We start from the raw sequence: 17984 nt of genomic DNA, 5'->3' as shown, positions 1-17984 counted from the left end.
TGAAATTCTTTCCCATTCTTGTTTTATGTAGAACTTCAACCGTTTAACAGTCCGGGGTCTCCGCTGTCATATTTTATGCTTCATAATGTGCCACACATTTTTGATGGAAGACAGGTCTGGACTGCAGGCGGTTCAGGAAAGTGCCCACACTCCTTTTTTACGAAGCCACGCTGTTGTAACACATGTCTTGCTGAAATAAGCAAGGGCGTCCATGATAACGTTGCTTGGATAACAACATATGTTGCTCCAAAACCTGTATGTACCTTTCAGCATTAATGGTGCCTTCACAGATGTGTAAGTTACCCATGCCTTGGGCACTAATACACCCCCATACCATCACAGATGCTGGCTTTTTTAACTTTGTGCCTATAACAATCCGAATGGTTATTTTCCTCTTTGTTATGTTTCCAAATATAATTTGAAATGTGGCCTCGTCAGACCACAGAACACCTTTCCACTTTGCATCAGTCCATCTTAGGTGAGCTCGGGCCCAGCCAAGCCGGCAGCGTTTCAGGATATTGTTGATAAATGGGTTTGGCTTTGCATAGTAGAGTTTTAACTTTCACTTACAGATGTAGCGACCAGCTGTAGTTACTGACAGTGGTTTTACAAAGTGTTCCTGAGACCATGTGGTGATATCCTTTACACACTGTTGTCGGTTTTTGATGCAGTACCGCCTGAGGGATCAAAAGTTTGTAATATTGCTTACGTGCAGTGATTTCTCCAGATTCTCTGAACTTTTTGATGATTTTACGGACCATAGATGGTAAAATCCCTAAATTCCTTGCAATAGCTCGTTGAGAAATGTTGTTCTAAAACTGTTCGACAATTTGCTTACAAATTGGTGACCCTCGCCCCATCCTTGTTTGTGAATTACTTAGCATTTCATGGAAGCTGCTTTTATACCCAATCATAGCACCCACCTGTTCCCAATTAGCCTGCACACCTGTGGGATGTTCCATATAAGTGTTTGATGAGCATTCCTCAACTTTATCAGTATTTATTGCCACCTTTCCCAACTTCTGGATATATATACATATACATAGATACATCTCTCATCTCTATCTTTTTTTACTATTTATATTAGCATATTGTATATGCACCTTAGGAGGATCTGCTCCAATTTCTTTGTTCTTTGAACCTGTTCATTGCAATAATGACAATAAAACTCTATTCTTTTCTTTGTCACGTGTTGCTGGCATCAAATTCTGAAGTTAATGATTATTTGCAAAAATAAAAAAATGTTTATCAGTTCGAACATCAAATATGTTGTCTTTGTTGCATATTCAACTGAATATGGCTTGAAAAGGATTTGCAAATCATTGTATTCTGTTTATATTTACATCTAACACAATTTCCCAACTCATATGGAAACGGGGTTTGTAAAATGATAAATGTGCTCCAGGTCATCTAAGCCTTGTGTTTTAATAATTCCGACTTCCTTCCCTGTAGGCTTTTCACTACAGTCCTACTTTGGCTTGCACAAGTCCTCCACCATTGCAGGCACCGGCCCCCATGACACCCTGAAAGTGGGGGACACGACAAGCTTCATGCCCCCCAAGATTGAAATTTCCGACTTGGACGCCAGTCAGGCGGCCCAGCGGCCACACAAACTCAAACCCCGGGACATGAACGTCTTAACACCTTCAAGTTTCTGAGCACACGCAATCTCGCGGCCGGTCTGCTCTGTCCCCTCTGTAGACCACCCACCTTTTAGTCTTGGCTTACCTATCCAGAAGTGCTGAATATGCACTCTTACTTCTTCCAGTTGACTGCAATCTTGTTTCAAACCTCTTCCATCTCATAGGTCCAAATATGTGGAAAATGTTTTGTTAATTGCAAAAAGTGTATGATGCATATTATTACTTTTAGTAACTGCTGCACCAATGTTCAGATATTACTATTACTCTTGGAATTAGACGAAAGTTGTCTTGGTCCGCTCACAGCTCTTCTTGTTATAGCACATCCTCTCAAATTATTTTTTTGTATTTTGGTAAGACGCCACAGACCTGTAGTTATGTTAGCATGAAGACTCGTACAGTGTAGTGTTATGTTGTTTCCTTTGCAGAATACCCCCCCCGAACATACTGCTTTTTTTTCTGTTGCCAGCCTGTTTACCCCCAAAAATATTTGTATTAACATTTCAACTTTTCATGCCGATTGTAGTCTTGACATTACTCATTTATATTTAAAATGTTACGTTGTTTTTTTTGTATAGGCTCACAATACACTTCAATATGACAGTCAAAGTATCGCAGTGGTTGTTTTTTTTTTTCCAAATTTGTATTTTTTTCCCTGAGACAATCCACGACTATTTGGAGGTTTCATTTAAAAATGTTGATCCGTTTGTATAAATGCACACGGACTGCCTCCCACTCGCACGTGTAAATAAATACACATCCAAACATACGCTTGCTTTTTATCACCGTCATGTCAAATTAAAGGCCTACTGAAAGCCACTACTAGCGAGCACGCAGTCTGATAGTTTATATATCAATGATGAAATATTAACATTGCAACACATGCCAATACGGCCACTTTAGTTTACTAAATTGCAATTTCAAAATTTCCCGCGAAGTGTGGTGTTGAAAATGTCACGGAATGATGACGCGTGCACGTGACGTCACCGGTGGTAGCAGATATGTTCTCCCAGCAACCACTCACGGCTAAAAGTAGTCTCTTTTTATCGCATAATTACACAGTATTCTGGACATCTGTGTCGCTGAATCTTTTGCAATTTGTTCAATTAATAATGGAGACGTCAAAGAAGAAAGATGTTGGTGGAAAGCTGTGTATCACAGCCGGCTGTAGCAACACAAACACAGCCGGTGTTTCTTTGTTTGTTGTGAAGCTTAAATATGGAACAGAGCAATCAAGCGAACATGGTTCTCTACCACATGTCAACTGGCAGGTTTCGGTGAGAAAATTGAGATAATATAAGTCAGCTCTTACCGTAGACATGAGCGGAGCTTGTGTTGTTCCTCCTGCAGCTGTCAAAAAGGCAGCTGAGACTTTTTTGGCTCCTCCGCGGCTTCCCTCAGAGACACTGGCGGTCACCACACCCCTCCGATTTTCAGGTATGACTATATAATGTCCCTAAAACACTAGTAACACAATTAGCAGATAAGGGATTTTCCAGAAATATCCTTGTAAATGTTTTGGTTCAAATCCCACCTGGTACCAACTTCGTCATGTCCGTTGTGTCCTGAGCAAGACACTTCACCCTTGCTCCTGATGGGTGCTGGTTAGCGCCTTGCATGGCAGCTCCCGCCATCAGTGTGTGAATGTGTGTGTGAATGGGTAAATGTGGAAGTAGTGTCAAAGCGCTTTGAGTACCTTTTTAAAGGTAGAAAAGCGCTATACAAGTACAACCCATTTATCATTTATTAGAAACATTTACTAGGATATTTCTGGAAAATAACATCTGAATCGCTCCCACTGCCCTGTTTTTTTTTTTTTTTCGTTTTTTTTTATCTCTTCTAGTCATTCCCTTTTAACTTTCCTCATCCACGAATCTTTCATCCTCTTTCAAATTAATGGGAAAATTGTCGCTTTCTTGGTCCGAATGGCTCTAGCTGCTGGTGGCCATGATTGTAAACAATGTGAGGAGCTCCACAACCCGTGACGTCACGCGCACATCGTCTGCTTTTTTTATTAGCGACCAAAAGTTGCGAACTTTATCGTCGATGTTTTCTACTAAATCCTTTCAGCAAAAATATGGCAATATGGCGAAATTATGAAGTATGACACATAGAATGGAGCTGCTATCCCCGTTTAAATAAGAACATCTCATTTCAGTAGGCCTTTAAACAAAACCATGCTAATTTTTTTTAAACTTTTAAAAACACCCTCTCTAAACTCCAGCGTTTTTGTTCAAATTTAGGCGAAGAAGAATGTAACATTCAAGGGGATTTCCAAACACTGTAATGAAGGATAAGAATGAAGTTATGTATTTAGAGTGACTAATTGCATGTTTTCCTTTTTGAAAAGTCTGCATTCTTGCCTCAATTACAGTCGCTGACCAGAAGATGTCAGCAGATGCTCACATTTATGCTCCTTGTGTCAGGAACATGAGAGCAAAGTCTGCTTCCGAATGAAGTTGTGTAACAAAGTAATGCCATAAATCATGTGCATAGTACAGGGAGGTCAAACTCTTTTTCATTGCGGTTACGACCAATTGTAACTGAATAATATATACATTTTAAATTGCTTCAGTTACACAATTTTTGTTATATATTTTTACGTACACTGTAAGGAAAAATATGTAGATTTTCGAGTAAAGTTTAGCTGTTGAAATTTCACAATTAAATGTGCCATGTTTTTTCAATCAATCAATGTTTATTTATATAGCCCTAAATCACAAATGTCTGAGGACTGCACAAACAACTACGACATCTTCGGAAGAACCCACATAAGGGCAAGGAAAACTCACACCCAGTGGGACGCCGGTGACAATGATGAGTATGAGAACCTTGGAGAGGACCACAAATGTGGGCAACCCCCCCCCCCCCCAGCAGCTTGGTGTAAAAATCAACTGTGGGAGCAATTATCAGAGAATGGAAGACATACAAGACCACTGATAATCTCCCTCGATCTGGGGCTCCACGCAAGATTTCATCCCATGGGGTCAAAATGATCATGAGAACAGTGAGCAAAAATCCCAGAATCACACAGGGGAACCTGGTGAATGACCTGCAGAGAGCTGGGACCAAAGTAACAAAGGTTACCATCAGTAACACGCTCTGCCGGCAGAGAACCAAATCCTGCAGTGCCAGACGTGTCCCCTTGCTTAAGCTAGTGCATGTCCAGGCCCATCTGAAGTTTACCAGAGATCACATGGATGATACAACAGAGGATTGGGAGAATGTCATGTGGTCAGATGAAACCAAAATAGAACTTTTTGGTATAAACTCACCTCGTCATGTTTGGAGGAAGAAAATACTGATTTGCATCCCAAGAACACCATACCTACTGTGAGGCATGGGGGTGGAAACATCATGCTTTGGGGCTGTTTTTCTGCTAAGGGGACAGGACGATTGATCCGTGTTAAGGAAAGAATGAATGGGGCCATGTATCCTGAGATTTTGAGCCAAAACCTCCTTCCATCAGTGAGAGCTTTGAAGATGAATTGTGGCTGGGTCTTCCAGCATGACAATGATCCCAAACACACCGCCCGCGCAATGAAGGAGTGGCTCTGTAAGAAGCATTTGAAAGTCCTGGAGTGGCCTAGCCAGTCTCCAGACCTCAAACCCATAGAAAATCTGTGGAGGGAGTTGAAAGTCCGTGTTGCTCGGTGACAGCCCCAAAACATCACTGCTTTCGAGATGATCTGCATAGAGGATTGGGCCAAAATACCAGCTACTGTGTGTGCAAACCTGGTAAAGACCTATAGTAATCATTTGACCTCTATTATTGCCAACAAAGGTTATATTACAAAGTATTGAGTTAAATTTTTGTTATTGACCAAATACCCTATTTTCCACCATAATTTACAAATAAATTATTAAAAATTCCTACGATGTGAATTCCTGGATTTTTTTTCCCCACATTCTGTCTCTCACAGTTGAAGTGTACCTATGATGAATATTACAGACCTCTGTCATCCTTTGAAGTGGGAGAACTTGCACAATCGCTGGCTGACTAAATACTTTTTTGCCCCACTGTATATATATATATATATATATATATATATATATATATATATATATATATATATATATATATAATGTGTAAGTGTATATACATATGTATACATATATACACACACATATAAATATATATACTCACATATATATTTATACATACATATATATGTGTGTATATTTTTTGTATATCTATATCCACACACACATATATATATACACAGACATATATATACATATATGTGACTATATATGTCTGTGTGTGTATATATATATAGATATATACACACACACATATATATATATATATATACACACATATATATATATATATATACACACACACACGTATGTATATCGGTGTGTGTGTATATATATATATATGTATATATGTGTGTATATTTGTGTGTATGTATGTATATATATATGTGTGTGTATATATATATGTGTATATATATATATATATATAATGTGTAAGTGTATATACATATGTATGCATATATATACATATATATAGACACACACACACATAAATATACACACACATATATAAATATATATACTCACATATATATACATACATATATATATATGTGTGTGTATATTTTTTATATATCTATCCACACACACATATATATACATGTATGTGACTATATATATATGTCTGTGTGTGTATATATATGTATATATACATATGTGTATATATATAGATATATACACACACATATGTATATATGTGTGTGTGTATATATATATGTATATATGTGTGTATATTTGTGTGTGTATGTATATATATATATATTTGTGTATATATATTTGTGTGTGTGTAATATATATATATATACATGCATACACACACGTTTTATGGTGTATAAGAATAAGCGGTAGAAAATGGATGGATGGATGGAAGAAAACCCTGTTTTAATGACAAAAAAACAAATTATGCAATATTTGATTGTGTTTCAGTAGTATGCGTGAGAGAAAAATATTTCAGCATGGTGTATGAGAGAAAAACATCTCGGTTGTTTATGTGAGGGCATTTCAGTAGTGTATGTAAGAGGTCATTCTGAATAGTGTCCCTAACCTCATAGGTTTGGACAGCTCACATCACAAAGGACACAGCAAAGTTGCAAAAAAGGGCCCACATAAATGTCTACAGGCCTAGTCTGCTCTCTCCCAATGTGCAAACAAACATTTACAGCACTGGCAGCTAACTTTGACTGTACAGTGGGTTACATTCTTTGTGGGCCGTGCACAAGGCTGCATATCACATCTACATGTCATCAAGTGGCATCAATATGTGCAAATTAAAGAAACAACAAACACTGTGGCTTTTGCATCTTATATTTGTGTGTTAACTAGCAAGCTGGAAATGAATTTGACGAAACAGGACAGGATGTTTGTTGTGGAGATTGCATGAAGGAGGAGTATCAAAGTCCACTGGGTCGCCTCGCCGTCTACACCCTCATTTCAACTGGACCACCAAACATTGTCCATGCAGACTCTTATTCATGTCGACCACACCTTCCACCCCACTTTTGCCACGTGAAAACAAACATCTGAGCCATGAGACAGCAGGGAGCAACAGTCCCCTTTTCCCCGGAGGCTCAGACACAAATTAAAAGGTTTTACTGCCTTGTTAAAGATCTCAACAGGTATAGTGTGTGTGTGTGTGTGTGTGTGTGTGTGTTTTGTATCGTTACCCACAGCAACACCGCACAATGCTGAATTTCCAGAAGAACATTTCTAAGCTCAGAGGTCACAATCCTTCATAGTCAAAGTTGTATTATTTATTGTGTGTGTGTGTGTGTGTGTGTGTGTGTGTGGATGTTCCTGCCACGCCACACTCGTCCAAGCATATCAAGTGAAGACCTCCCTGGCATTTTTCCACAAATCTTGATTTATTACTCCTTTTTGTTTGTGTATTGTCGTGAGATGTGTTTGGCATTTGTCATCTTTTGACAAGATCGATTTGTAACTCGGTTACACGGTTTTAAACGACCAACTTTATAGCCTATTGCATACTTGCCAATCTTGAGACCTCCGATTTTGGGAGGTGGGGGTGTGGTTAAGAACTGTGAAGTATATTTACAGCTAGATTCATATATATATATATATATGTAGGAAATACTTGATTTTCAGTGAATTCTAGCTGTATATATATATATATATATATATATATATATATATATATATATATATATATATATATATATCTATATATCTTGATTGGATCATCCAGAGAATAGTGCTCGATACCACGGTAGAGCGCAATATGTATGTGTGGGAAAAATCCCAAGACTACTTCATCTCTACAGAAGTGTTTCATGAGGGGTTCCCTCAATCATCAGGAGATTTTAATGGAAGCATTCACATACAATGGTTTATATAGGGCACAGAGTGGGTGGGTACAGGCAGGTGTAGGGTGTGGTGATTGGCTCATGTGTTACCTAGGAGGTGTTTCCGTCTGTGGCGGCATGTTGAAATGATTTCACTGCGCTTGTTGAGGGATGACAGGTCTCAGAAACCTGATTGCCCTCTCAACGGCAGGCGCTTACAAACATCAGTCGTTTACCAAGCAAAGGTAACACGCAAGGACATTAACACATCCGACACGTACGTAGGATTAACCGAAGGAGCGTTTGAAACCAGATGGAATAATCACAACGCCTCCTTTAGAAACCAGAATTTGCGGAATTCTACAGAACTCAGCAAACACATTTGGAACCTCAAAGACAATAATGTTGAATATTCAATAACATGGCAAATTCTTGCATCCAGCACACCTTACAACAGTGGTAATAAAAGATGCAACCTATGCTTAAAAGAGCAACTGTTTATTATACATCATCCAGACCTGTCATCCCTCAACAAGCGCAGTGAAATCATATCAACATGCCGCCACAGACGGAAACACCTCCTAGGTAACACATGAGCCAATCACCACACCCTACGCCTGCCTGTACCCACCCACTCTGTGCCCTATATAAACCATTGTATGTGAATGCTTCCATTAAAATCTCCTGATGATTGAGGGAACCCCTCATGAAACACTTCTGTAGAGATGAAGTAGTCTTGTGATTTTTCCCACACATATATATATATATATATATATATATATATATATATATATATATATATATATATATATATATATATAAAAGAAATACTTGAATTTCAGTGTTCATTTATTTTCACATTTCCACACACATAACACTCATCTACTCATTGTTGAGTTGAGGGTTGAATATTCCATCCTATTCCTACCGGGGCGGTAGGAATAGGATAGAGTGGCCGTGCCAGCAACTTGAGGGTTCCAGGTTCGATTCCCGCTTTCGCCATTCTAGTCACTGCCGTTGTGTCTTTGGGCAAGACACTTTACCCACCTGCTCCCAGTGCCACCCACACTGGTTTAAATGGAACTTAGATGTTGGGTTTCACTATGTAAAGCGCTTTGAGTCACTAGAGAAAAGCGCTATATAAATATAATTCACTTCACACTTCACTCTCTAACCTTATGCTTGTACACTAGACGGCAGTATTGTCCTGTTTAAGAGTGTCACAGCATTGCTGTTTGGCAGACGAACTGCTTTAGGTAGATGAATTTGGACTGCTGTTGTTGTGTGTTGTTTTACCGCGCTGGGAGGACGTTAATGAAACTGCCTAACAATAAACCCACATAAGAAACCAAGAACTCGCCCTCAATCATTCTACAGTTATAACGTCATTGGGCAGACACGCTCTTTGCACACGTCACTCAGGTCCGCATTGAGCTGGAGGAGGCGTGGCCTCCAGCTTCGCCTGAATTTCGGGAGATTTTCCGGAGAAAATTTGTCCCAGGAGGTTTTCGGGAGAGGCGCTGAATTTCGGGAGTCTCCCGGAAAATCCGGAAGGGATGGCAATTGACTCAAGTATAAGACACTCTTCAATCTACTCTGTCGCCAATTTTTTGAAACATTTTTTAATAATTGATTGCAGTAAAAATACTTTAATGCAGTGGTTCTCAACCTTTTTTCAGTGGTGTTACCCCCTGTGAACATTTTTGTAATTCAAGTACCCCTTAATCCAGGGGTGTCCAAAGTACGGCCCGCAGGCCATGTTTTTAACAGCCCCACGGCACATTTTAAGAATACAATTGAAAAACATAAAAAAGTGGTATAAAAGAGCAAGCAGGTGAAATGTAACAATAAATTGTTGCAATGCTTTAATAACACAAAGCTGCCATGCAGGCTGTTTCTTTCTTTCAAAAATAATAATGAATCAAAATCAATGTCATTTTGAATTATTGACCTATTCAAGGCTCTGATTACATCACATTAAATATTCCACTTTTAAATATTTTGGGGGGAAAATGTTGCATATTTTGGTTATGCCATATAAAAAAAATCTAAGCTAACCTAAAACAAACAAAAACATAAACAATAAAACTAATAATTGACGGATGGATCTGAAGTTGATCTTGAGATTATTGTGCTAAAAGTAAACAGTAAAAAAAAAAGTATAATTTATTTTTTAACACTTTAATGAGTAGGACACTTTTGGATTCCCAATAATTTTAGTGTGATTTGTTTTTAAGTGTCGTAGCTCCAAAAAAAAAAAAAAAAAAAATCCAAAATCAAGCCCCCAATCATTAAATAATCTCAAATATTCCACTTAAAAAAGTTATTGGGTGAAAATATTGCATATTTTGTGTTTTTTTTTCAACCAAAATTATTCCGTACATTAGGCGCACTGTCCAATTTTGAGAAAGTGAAAGGATTTTAAGTGTGTCTTATAGTCCGAAAAATAGGGTATATGTCGGGGGTTACTGTGGTACATCCTAAAAAGCGCAGAGGACAAGAACGATGAGTGCGACCAGTCCTTTACTGTCCACCAAAATCAAAAATCCTTTATAAATATATTTATTGAATAATACTTCAACAAAATATGAATGTAAGTTCATAAAGTGTGAAAAGAAATACAACAATGCAATATTCAGTGTTGACAGCAAGATTTTTTGTGGACATGTTCCATAAATATTGATGTTAAAGATTTCTCTTTTTGTGAAGAAATGTTTAGAAGTAAGTTGATGAATCCAGATGGATCTCTATTACAATCCCCAAAGAGGGCACTTTAAGTTGATGATTACTTCTATGTGGAGAAATCTGCATTTATAATTGAATCACTTGTTTATTTTTCAACAGGTTTTTGGTTATTTTAATATCTTTTTTTCCCAAATAGTTCAAGAAAGACCACTACAAATGAGCAATATTTTGCACTGTTATTCAATTTAATAAATCAGAAACTAATGACATAGTGCTATAATTGACTTCTTTATCTCTTTTTTTCAAACAAAAAAAAACTTTGCTCTGATTAGGGGGGACTTGAGTTAAAAAAATGTTCACAGGGGGTACGCCACTGAAAAAAGGTTGAGAACCACTGCACTAATGCATTGTGAATAGAGTGCAGCTTTTGTATTGAAGGGGGAATAGCAAACTTCCTGTAGATTTTAGCTGGGGGGTGTCAGTGTATGAAATATAGGTCTAACTGAGACCTACATAGAAGTTTTTGTTTCATGTTTCTGCGACATTCCTACTGGAAGTTAGAGACAGGTTTGTCTCTGTTCTCTTCCTAGGGGGGCGCTAGAGCACAATTTTGAGTTTTGGGGTTTAGTTTTTTTATTAGATCGCAATTTTGGCCAGTCCTGATGTCTGTGTCAAAATTGGTGAGTTTTGAAGCATGTTAAGGGGGTCAAATTACAGCTCAAAGAGGCGGAGGTATAATAATAAAGAATAATAATAATTGTTATACCGGTATAGCTCGGTTGGTAGAGCGGCCGTGTCAGCAACTTGAGGGTTGCAGGTTCGATTCCCGCTTCTGCCGTCCTAGTCACTGCCGTTGTGTCCTTGGGCAAGACACTTTACCCACCTGCTCCCAGTGCCACCCACACTGCTTTAAATGTAACTTAGATATTGGGTTTCACTATGTAAAGCGCTTTGAGTCACTAGAGAAAAGCGCTATATAAATATAATTCACTTCACTTCACTTATAATAATAATAATAGTATTTTACTTCTTTATTTCTTTTTTTTTTCAACCAAAAATGCTTTGCTCTGATTAGTGCAGGGGTGTCCAAACTTTTTCCACTGAGGGCCGCACACTGAAAAATAAAAGCAAGCGGGGGCTATTTTCATATTTTTTTATTTTAAAAACCAATGCAATAAGTGTATTAAAAAAATACATTTAGTCCTCCAATCAGTTATGATCCTGGGGACCCCAAAGGGTTTTGGTCCCAAAAAAATATTAAGAATGTCTCATTATTCAGAATTATTATTTTCATTATTATTCAAGTTTTAAATCTCTAGATCAGTGGTTCTCAAATGGGGGTACGTGTACCTCTGGGGGTACTTGAAGGTATGCCAAGAGGGTACTTGAGTTTTTTCAAACATATTCTAAATATATGAACAATTCAAAAATCCGTTATTGAATAATACTTCAACAAAATATGAATGTAAGTTCATAAAGTGTGAAAAGAAATACAACAATGCAATATTTTGTTTGGACATGTTCCATAAATATTGATGTTAAACATTCATTTTTTTGTGAAGAGGGCACTTTAAGTTGATGATTACTTCTATGTGTAGAAATATTTATTTAGAATTGAATCACTTGTTTAATTTTCAACACGTTTTTAGTTACTTTTTTTTCCAAATAGTTGAAGAAAGACCACTACAAATGAGCAATATTTTGCACTGTTATACAATTTAATAAATCAGAAACTGATGACTTAGTGCTGTATTTTACTTCTTTATCTCTTTTTTTCTACCAAAAATGCTTTGCTCTGATTAGGGGGTACTTGAATTAAAAAACAATGTTCACAGGGGGTACATCACTGAAAAAAGGTTGAGAACCACTGCTCTAGATCAACATTAGGAAAAAAAATGGAAAAAATCCAAAATATGCAATATTTTCACCCAATAACTTTTTTAGGTGGAATATTTGAGATTATTTAATAATTGGAACCTTAATTTTGGATTCATTATTATTTTTGGAGCTATGACACTTAAAAACAAATCACACTAAAATAATTGGGGATCCAAAAATGTCCTACTCATTAAAGTGTTAAAAAATGCTTTGCTCTGATTAGGGGGTACTTGAATTAAAAACATGTTCACAGGGGGTACATCACTGAAAAAAGGTTGAGAACCACTGTTCTAATGTGATCCACTTCAAGAAACTCTGAAACTTAAAAGTGTTTACAAAGTACTAAGAACCATTACTTATTTCATCCATCCATTAAATTTCAATTTTTTTATCTCACCTTATGAAATATAACTTAATTATTATTTATTTGTTTATTTTTAATGTTATTAGTTAAGGAGTATAAATGCTTCTTCTAGCTTATTTGGGGGACCCTTTCACGCACCAACATCTTTAAATGATGATATTCACCACTATTGTAAATGTTATATGGTGTGTGAGTGAATTTGAGTGAATTATATTTATATAGCGCTTTTCTCTAGTGACTCAAAGCGCTTTACATAGTGAAACCCAATATCTAAGTTACATTTAAAGCAGTGTGGGTGGCACTGGGAGCAGGTGGGTAAAGTGTCTTGCCCAAGGACACAACGGCAGTGACTAGGATGGCGGAAGCGGGAATCGAACCTGCAAGCCTCAAGTTGCTGGCACGGCCGCTCTACCAACCGAGCTATGCCGCCCCAACTTGTAAACTTGTAAATTGTGAAGAAATTAAGAAGACGAAGTGAACAAAAGTTTTAGCAACTGCCCAGAATTTTTGAATAATGACTGAGCAAAAAGCGGAAATTTTAGTTTTTGTTCCGGCCTTCACTGACTTGGGACCATCGCAACATGATGTGTGTCCCAAAGTCACCAGCCTTGGCGTCACTATAGACCGCCATTTTAAACTAGACGAACAAGTCAATGGCCTTTTAAAATCGTGTTTTTATCACCTTTGTCGTTTAGCTAAGGTAAAACCATTTTTATCTTTTAACCTTTTTGAACAAGTCATGCATGCTTTTATTTCAAGCGGCCTGGACTACTGCAATGCACTTTATGCTGGCATTAGACAAAAAGCTCTCTCCCGGTTGCAGTTAGTCCAGAACGCACTTAAGATGTGACTTTAAGGTTTTACTACTTACGTATAAAATACTACACGGTCTAGCTCCATCCTATCTTGCCGATTGTATTGTACCATATGTCCCGGCAAGAAATCTGCCTTCAAAAGACTCCGGCTTGTTAGTGATTCCCAAAGCCCAAAAAAAGTCTGCGGGCTATAGAGCGTTTTCCGTTCGGGCTCCAGTACTCTGGAATGCCCTCCCGGTAACAGTTCGAGATGCTACCTCAGTAGAAGCATTTAAGTCTCACCTTAAAACTCATTTGTATACTCTAGCCTTTAAATAGACTCCCTTTTTAGACCAGTTGATCTGCCGTTTCTTTTCTTTTTCTTCTATGTCCCACTCTCCCCTGTGGAGGGGGTCCGGTCCGATCCGGTGGCCATGTACTGCTCGCCTGTGTATCGGCTGGGGACATCTCTGCGCTGCTGATCCGCCTCCGCTTGGGATGGTTTCCTGCTGGCTCCGCTGTGAACGGGACTCTCGCTGCTGTGTTGGATCCGCTTTGGACTGGACTCTCGCGACTGTGTTGGATCCATTATGGATTGAACTTTCACAGTATCATGTTAGACCCGCTCGACATCCATTGCTTTCCTCCTCTCCAAGGTTCTCATAGTCATCATTGTCACCGACGTCCCACTGGGTGTGAGTTTTCCTTGCCCTTATGTGGGCCTACCGAGGATGTGGTAGTGGTTTGTGCAGCCCTTTGAGACACTAGTGATTTAGGGCTATATAAGTAAACATTGATTGATTGATTGAACGCGGCAGCAGGACTTTTAACAGGGGCCAGGAAACACCAGCATATAACCCCAATTCTTCAGAGTTTGCACTGGCTCCCTGTTCATTTTAGAATTGATTTTAAAACATTGCTGTTTGTTTTTAAATCTTTACATGGATTGGCACCTCAATATATCTCGGACCTCATCCAAATTTACATTCCTGCGCGCGCTCTGAGGTCCGAGAGCCAGTTCCAGCTCGTGGTGCCCAAGACCAGACTTAAGACCAGGGGAGACAGGACCTTCTCTGTGGTCGGCCCTAAGCTCTGGAACACTCTGCCCCTCCACGTTAGAACTGCTTCCACAGTGGACTCTTTTAAGTCTCGTCTTAAGACCCACTTTTATTCTCCGGCTTTTAACACTACGTGAGTTGTCCTCTGTGTTTTTAACATTTTGATTTCTATTCCATCCATCCATCCATCTTCTTCCGCTTATACGAGGTCGGGTCGCGGGGGCAACAGCCTAAGCAGGGAAGCCCAGACTTCCCTCTCCCCAGCCACTTCGTCTAGCTCTTCCCGGGGGATCCCGAGGCGTTCCCAGGCCAGCCGGGAGACATAGTCTTCCCAACGTGTCCTGGGTCTTCCCCGTGGCCTCCTACCGGTTGGACGTGCCCTAAACACCTCCCTAGGGAGGCGTTCGGGTGGCATCCTGACCAGATGCCCGAACCACCTCATCTGGCTCCTCTCCATGTGGAGGAGCAGCGGCTTTACTTTGAGTTCCTCCCGGAAGGCAGAGCTTCTCACCCTATCTCTAAGGGAGAGACCCAAACTCATTTGGGCCGCTTGTACCCGTGATCTTATCCTTTCGGTCATGACTCAAAGCTCATGAACATAGGTGAGGATGGGAACGTAGATCGACCGGTAAATTGAGAGCTTTGCCTTCCGGCTCAGCTCCTTCTTCACCACAACGGATCGGTACAACGTCCGCATTACTGAAGACGCCGCACCGATCCGCCTGTCGATCTCACCATCCACTCTTCCCCCACTCGTGAACAAGACTCCTAGGTACTTGAACTCCTCCACTTGGGGCAGGGTCTCCTCCCCAACCCGGAGATGGCACTCCACCCTTTTCCGGGTGAGAACCATGGACTCGGACTTGATTTCTATTTATTATTAAAATTGTTTTTAATCATATTTATTTTATATGAGTTTTATATGTTTTGTTTTTATTCAGTCATTGGTGGAGCTCCGGATAGTATTTGAATGTTTTAAATATTGTTGTGCAGCACTTTGGAAACATTTTCTTATTTAAATGTGCTTGTCAAGTTATGTTTGTTTGTTTTCTCCCCTAACTTGAAAAGGATTTTGATATCTTGACCAGGGGTTTCACTGGGACTTCACTCCTTGTTTCGATCCAATGATGAGACAAATCTTTGTTTCTCCTTTTATTTTGGACATGATTGGCTCTTTTTTTCATTGAATTACTGAAAGGTGAAAAACCTTTGAAAAAGGTGGACAAATACAAAAGAAATTAGGGAAAAATATAAACAAATGACAAAAAAACATTTTTAAGTAGACGTGTTTCCAAAAGTACAAATAGTGACCCTGCACAGCTTGGATTTAACATTTAAACATTTAACAACCCACCACTTGGCAATTAAAATAAATCCAACATATCAAATTCAAACATCAAAATAATATAAAGTCATCTCACCGTCAGCCACCCTGGTCTCTGGAAATAGTTGTCACTTCTGTATTTGGTCATCTGTCCTGGAGCAGTGTTTGTTGGCCTGGAGCTGCAGACTTCAAAGGAGTGGTTTTGATTGCTTCAGGTGAGAGCCTTCCTGATTAGTGATGGTCTTCAGCTGTTGGTGTTTTGTGTCTGTGATTCCACGTGTGTCCTCTGGGGGAAATGGGAGTCCAACTCATATTTGGACATGAGGCCTTCTGTGTGGGTGAAGGCTTTGGTCTTGTGTAGAGTTTGCCAAAACAGTGCTATATAAATAAAGTGGATTGGATTGGATAGCTGAGATAGGCACCAGCCACCTCAAAGGGAATAAGCAGTAGAAAATGGATGGATGGATTGGATGTTGATGGACTCAGACTAAGGATCATGTCTCTGACTGTTTTGTCGGTCACAGGAGTGAAACATACCAGCTCTTGTTCGGCTGACTTCAAAGGAACTATTTCTTTGTGGCAATGATTGCATTTTGAATGCCTGTAATTATATTACTAAAGAATATTGCAAACTCATTGCACTTAGATGTCAAACTGAGTTCTAAAGAAGTGAAACTGAAGGGTTTGCCAATCTGTTGACTTGTAGCAAACCAAAAAACGAAAGTTGGTACTACAGTTTGTGTTGATTTTAGAATAAATACTTTTTCCTTGTTCTACGTAAACACTGGTCGAACACACTCGACTTTTTCTTGTAAATCCCATAATGAATTTGAAGCTTTGACATGCACCATTTTTGTCGACTGCGGTATTCCGTTTCCTGTGACAGGACAGACTCTTCCTCTCTCCATGATGCGTCTTGCCTACTTTTAACCATTTTAACCTTGACAGGAGAAATGCTATCCTGATCTCGTCTCGACTACTGTAACGTATTATTTTCGGGTCTCCCCATGTCTAGCATTAAAAGATTACAGTTGGTACAAAATGCGGCTGCTAGACTTTTGACAAGAACAAGAAAGTTTGATCATATTACGCCTGTACTGGCTCACCTGCACTGGCTTCCTGTGACTTTAAGGTTTTACTACTTAAGTATAAAATACTACACGGTCTAGCTCCATCCTATCTTGCTGATTGTATTGTACCATATGTCCCGGCAAGAAATCTGCGTTCAAAAGACTCCGGCTTATTAGTGATTTCCAGAGCCCAAAAAAAGTCTGTGGGCTAAAGAGCGTTTTCCATTCGGGCTCCAGTACTCTGGAATGCCCTCCCGGTAACAGTTCGAGATGCTACCTCAGTAGAAGCATTTAAGTCTCACCTTAAAACTCATCTGTATACTCTAGCCTTTAAATAGACCTCCTTTTTAGACCAGTTGATCTGCCGCTTCTTTTCTTTTTCTCCTCTGTCCCCCCCCCTCCCTTGTGGAGGGGGTCCGGTCCGATGACCATGGATGAAGTACTGGCTGTCCAGAGTCGAGACCCAGGATGGACCGCTCGTTGGGACCCAGGATGGACCGCTCGCCTGTGTATCGGTTGGGGACATCTCTACGCTGCTGATCCGCCTCCGCTTGAGATGGTTTCCTGTGGACGGGACTCTCGCTGCTGTCTTGGATCCGCTTTCCTGTGGACGGGACTCTCGGTGCTGTCTTGGATCCGCTTTGAACTGAACTCTCGCGGCTGTGTTGGAGCCACTATGGATTGAACTTTCACAGTATCATGTTAGACCCGCTCGACATCCATTGCTTTCGGTCCCCTAAAGGGGGGGGGGTTGCCCACATTTAAGGTCCTCTCCAAGGTTTCTCATAGTCATCATTGTCACTGGCGTCCCAATGGGTGTGAGTTTTCCT

At 39.6% G+C, this 17984-nt stretch overlaps 1 protein-coding gene across 1 annotated transcript in view; it reads left to right on the top strand.

Moving 5' to 3' along the window:
* kiaa1191 (KIAA1191 ortholog) overlaps window positions 1–2409 on the top strand; it is a 33017-nt gene extending 30608 nt beyond the window's left edge. Inside the window, exon 8 of the mRNA XM_061902101.1 lies at window positions 1453–2409. Within this exon, the coding sequence (XP_061758085.1) occupies window positions 1453–1658 (206 nt within the window). The 3' untranslated portion in view covers window positions 1659–2409. The remainder of the gene's footprint in view (window positions 1–1452) is intronic.
* Window positions 2410–17984: the final 15575 nt, after the last annotated feature.

Source organism: Nerophis ophidion, linkage group LG05 (assembly GCF_033978795.1).
Source record: "Nerophis ophidion isolate RoL-2023_Sa linkage group LG05, RoL_Noph_v1.0, whole genome shotgun sequence".
Classification (NCBI taxonomy): domain Eukaryota; kingdom Metazoa; phylum Chordata; class Actinopteri; order Syngnathiformes; family Syngnathidae; genus Nerophis; species Nerophis ophidion.
This window is presented reverse-complemented; position numbering and strand designations above follow the sequence as displayed.